At 50.0% G+C, this 4,152-nt stretch overlaps 1 protein-coding gene across 1 annotated transcript in view; it reads left to right on the top strand.

Moving 5' to 3' along the window:
• Window positions 1–3,595, top strand: part of PSMD2 (proteasome 26S subunit, non-ATPase 2) — an 11,277-nt gene extending 7,682 nt beyond the window's left edge. Inside the window, exons 13-21 of the mRNA XM_017538345.2 lie at window positions 224–386; window positions 510–611; window positions 805–950; window positions 1,200–1,283; window positions 1,941–2,109; window positions 2,195–2,289; window positions 2,468–2,594; window positions 3,023–3,141; window positions 3,252–3,595. Of these exons, the coding sequence (XP_017393834.1) occupies window positions 224–386; window positions 510–611; window positions 805–950; window positions 1,200–1,283; window positions 1,941–2,109; window positions 2,195–2,289; window positions 2,468–2,594; window positions 3,023–3,141; window positions 3,252–3,434 (1,188 nt within the window). The 3' untranslated portion in view covers window positions 3,435–3,595. The remainder of the gene's footprint in view (window positions 1–223; window positions 387–509; window positions 612–804; window positions 951–1,199; window positions 1,284–1,940; window positions 2,110–2,194; window positions 2,290–2,467; window positions 2,595–3,022; window positions 3,142–3,251) is intronic.
• Window positions 3,596–4,152: the final 557 nt, after the last annotated feature.

Consider the following 4,152-nt stretch of genomic DNA (forward strand, 5'->3'; position numbering starts at 1 on the left):
TTTAATAGAGACGGGGTTTCACCATGTTGACCAGGATGGTCTCGATCTCTTGACCTTGTGATCCACCCGCCTCGGCCTCCCAAAGTGCTGGGATTATAGGCTTGAGCCACCGCGCCCGGCCCTAGGAGAACATCTTGCAGTGGACTGTAGGAATAGGGTATCTTGAATCAAGACATAAGTGTTTTAATAACTTCCTGTGGGTAATTCGGCTTCCTACCTCTAGGTGGCAGGTGTGACAGCTCTAGCCTGTGGAATGATAGCAGTGGGGTCCTGCAATGGAGATGTAACTTCTACCATCCTTCAGACCATCATGGAGAAGTCAGAGACTGAGCTCAAGGACACTTATGCTCGTTGGCTTCCTCTTGGACTGGGTCTCAACCACCTGGGTGAGGAGATGTTTCACTTTGGGCGAAGGGCTGATGGTAACTGGATACAACAGGGAGGGTTTATGTGTCCGGCTGTGCTGGATGGAGGCAAGTATCCTTTGACCCCTTGAATCTGTCCTGTAGGGAAGGGTGAGGCCATCGAGGCAATCCTGGCTGCACTGGAGGTTGTGTCAGAGCCGTTCCGCAGTTTTGCCAACACACTGGTGGATGTGTGTGCATATGCAGGTCCGTGTCTTTATGAGGCTGTCTTGTGCGCCCCAGTGACTCCTCACTTCTTTCTTGGTCCTTACTTTTAGGTTGTTTCTCCTTTCTCATTCATTCTGATCTGCTGCAGATTCTTTAGTCTTCTACTGTTTTCCAAAGCTTTTCCTTGGTAACTTCTCATTTCTATCCATGCTCCCTCACCGCCCTGCCGCAGGCTCTGGGAATGTGCTGAAGGTGCAGCAGCTGCTCCACATTTGTAGCGAACACTTTGACTCCAAAGAGAAGGAGGAGGACAAAGACAAGAAGGAAAAGAAGGACAAGGACAAAAAGGAAGCCCCTGCCGACATGGGAGCACATCAGGTCTTAAGGGCAGCTGGGCATCTTCCGAGTCTGGCTGTGAGGAGAGAGAAGCATGCAGGGGAGCTGGGTTTGGTTTTTGCTCTAGAGCCCCTCTGGGTATCGCTGTGTATTGAAATAGCATTAGACTGTACGTAAGACGTGAGGGTGTTCCCCACAGGGTGGCTTTTTATTTTCAGATGGGACTTGAGTCAAGGTGACTGCTTTTTATTCCCTTGAGCTTAGTGGGTTCTGCTGCCTCTTCAATTGCAGGGAGTGGCTGTTCTGGGGATTGCCCTTATTGCTATGGGGGAGGAGATTGGTGCAGAGATGGCACTACGAACCTTTGGCCATTTGGTGAGTACAGCATGAAGAAGATTGGAATATACTGGGTCTGGTGGCCTGGCGTTCCCCAGCGAAGACTTCTGATGGGTTTTCTTGGTGGAGAGGTGGTCTTTTTGCTGTGTCTTTTTTTTTTTTTCCCTTTCTTTTTGAGACGAGTCTTGCTCTGTTGCCCACGCTGGAGTGTAGTGGCATGATCCCGGGCTCACCACAACCTCCACCTCCTGAGTTCAAGCAATTCTCTGCCTCAGCCTCCCGAGTAGTTGGGATTACAGGCACCCACCACTATACCCGCTGATTTTTGTATTTTTAGTAGAGACTTGGTTTCACTATCTTGGCCAGGCTGGTCTTGAACTCCTGACCTCGTGATCCACCTGCCTCAGCCTCCCAAAGTGCTAGGATTACAGTGTGAGCCACCGTGCCTGGCAATTTTTGTATTTTTAGTAGAGATAGGGTTGTCACCATGTTGGCCAGGATGGTCTCGATCTCTTGACCTCATGATCTGCCCACCTCAGCTTCCCAGAGTGCTGGGATTACAGGCGTGAGCCACTGTGCCTGGCCTGTGGTACCTTTTCTACAGACGCTAAGGCCCCCTTTTACCCACCAGTCCACTCTGTAATGGCACCTGTTTACTGCCATCCCCCTTACTGTTGTCCTTTCTTGGATCATCAGCTGAGATATGGGGAGCCTACACTCCGGAGGGCTGTGCCTCTAGCACTGGCCCTCATCTCCGTTTCAAACCCACGACTCAACATCCTGGATACCCTAAGCAAATTCTCTCATGATGCTGATCCAGAAGTTTCTTATAACTCCATTTTTGCCATGGGCATGGTGGGCAGTGGTAAGTATCAGGCAGAAGAAGATCGTAAGCAGTGGGGAAGATTTGAAGCCCCTTTTTTCACTTCTGTAATGCTTAACATTTTCAGGTACCAACAATGCCCGTCTGGCTGCGATGCTGCGCCAGTTAGCTCAATATCATGCCAAGGACCCCAACAACCTCTTCATGGTGCGCTTAGCACAGGTAAAGAGTAGAACTCTTCTCAGAGTGTGCCGGGGAAGCATCCGGTGATGGAAGGAAGGACATGGAATGTTGGCCTAGGAGGAAAAATGTGACCAAGTGCCAGATTTCTGTTTGGCTGGGTTAGGTGATACCTCGTCAGTGATGACTCCTCACCTCTACTTCCCTCTGTTTTTTTCAGGGCCTGACACATTTAGGGAAGGGCACACTTACCCTCTGCCCCTACCACAGTGACCGGCAGCTTATGAGTCAAGTGGCTGTGGCTGGGCTGCTCACTGTGCTCGTCTCTTTCCTGGATGTTCGAAACAGTGAGTTCCTGTCAGAAGTTTTATATCAACAGCATGTAGTGCTGACTCCACCCTTTCCAGGCTCACTTTGGCAGTTTAGGTTCAAGACCCAAGTTAGCTCTGTACCACTCCTAGGTTCCTGAGGTTCTTTGGGCTGGTGACATGAGACTTTCATCTCACACACTTTTGATCTGGCCCAAAGAGATTGGAGGATGATGTGCCCAGCCTCTGCTCCTAAGTAACTGGGGAAACACAATTTTCAAGTCTAAGGGCTGTAAGCAAAGTGAGGTGGGGGCATCTCTGGTTAGTGGGAGGGCACATGATGGGAGGAGTATGGACTCCGTCATATGACCGAGAGGTTAAAGGGCCAAGGCTGGGGTGGGCTTTCAGTGTTCTGGCCGGGCTTGCCCTTTCGTCTGTTAACTTTTTGTCCTGTCTGCTTCCCTCAGTTATTCTAGGCAAATCACACTATGTATTGTATGGGCTGGTGGCTGCCATGCAGCCCCGAATGCTGGTTACATTTGATGAGGAGCTGCGGCCATTGCCTGTGTCTGTCCGTGTGGGCCAGGTAAGAGGTTGAGTAGACAGGAGAATGTACATACACTTGCTTTGCTGAAACTGGCGTGGGCAGTGGGTGGTTGCTACTCTTCCATCCTTTTCAATTTTCTCACCCTACAGGCAGTGGATGTGGTGGGGCAGGCTGGGAAGCCCAAGACCATCACAGGGTTCCAGACACATACAACCCCAGTGTTGCTGGCCCACGGGGAACGGGCAGAATTGGCCACCGAGGAGTTTCTTCCTGTTACCCCCATTCTGGAAGGTTTTGTTATCCTTCGGAAGAACCCCAATTATGATCTCTAAGTGACCACCAGGGGCTCTGAACTGCAGCTGATGTATCAGCGGGCCATGCATCGTGTTGTCGAGGGTAGACACAGCTGCAGACTTCTGGGGGAATTGTTGCCTCCTGCTCTTTTGTTACTGAGTGAGATAATGTTGTTCAATAAAGACCTTTATCCCCTAGGTCTCTCCATGTCTGTTTTCTGGGGTGTCATAGCTGGAGTCTAAACTAGAGAGGGCATTGTTTGGAGCAACTCTGAGTCTAGGTTAGCAGGGAGGATGCCCTGGATACAAAGAACTGACCCCTTCCCCTCTCCTGAATGGAAAGAACTGAGCCCCTCCTTTCTAATCATCCTCTGTTTCATTTTCTTAGAACTCTTGAGAAACCTGTAAATGTAATGGATCTTTTTTTCTTTTCTTTTAAGACAGCGTCTTGCTCTTGTCACCAAGGCTGGAGTGCAGCAGCACAATTTTGACTTACTGCAACCTTTGCCTCCTGGGTTCAAGCCATTCTCCCACCTCAGCCTTCCAAGTAGCTGGTATAACAGGTTGTGCCATCACGCCCAGCTAATTTTTGTATTTAGTAGAGGTGGGGTTTCACCATGTTAGCCATGCTGGTCTTGAACTCCTGACCTCAGGTGATCCACCTGCTTCGGCCTCCCAAAGTGCTGGGATTACAGGCGTGAGCCACCACACCCAGCCAATGGATCTTCTTTGTCTTTCTTTTTTTTTTTTTTTTTTT

Source organism: Cebus imitator, unplaced genomic scaffold, assembly GCF_001604975.1.
Source record: "Cebus imitator isolate Cc_AM_T3 unplaced genomic scaffold, Cebus_imitator-1.0 Scaffold111, whole genome shotgun sequence".
Classification (NCBI taxonomy): Eukaryota; Metazoa; Chordata; class Mammalia; order Primates; family Cebidae; genus Cebus; species Cebus imitator.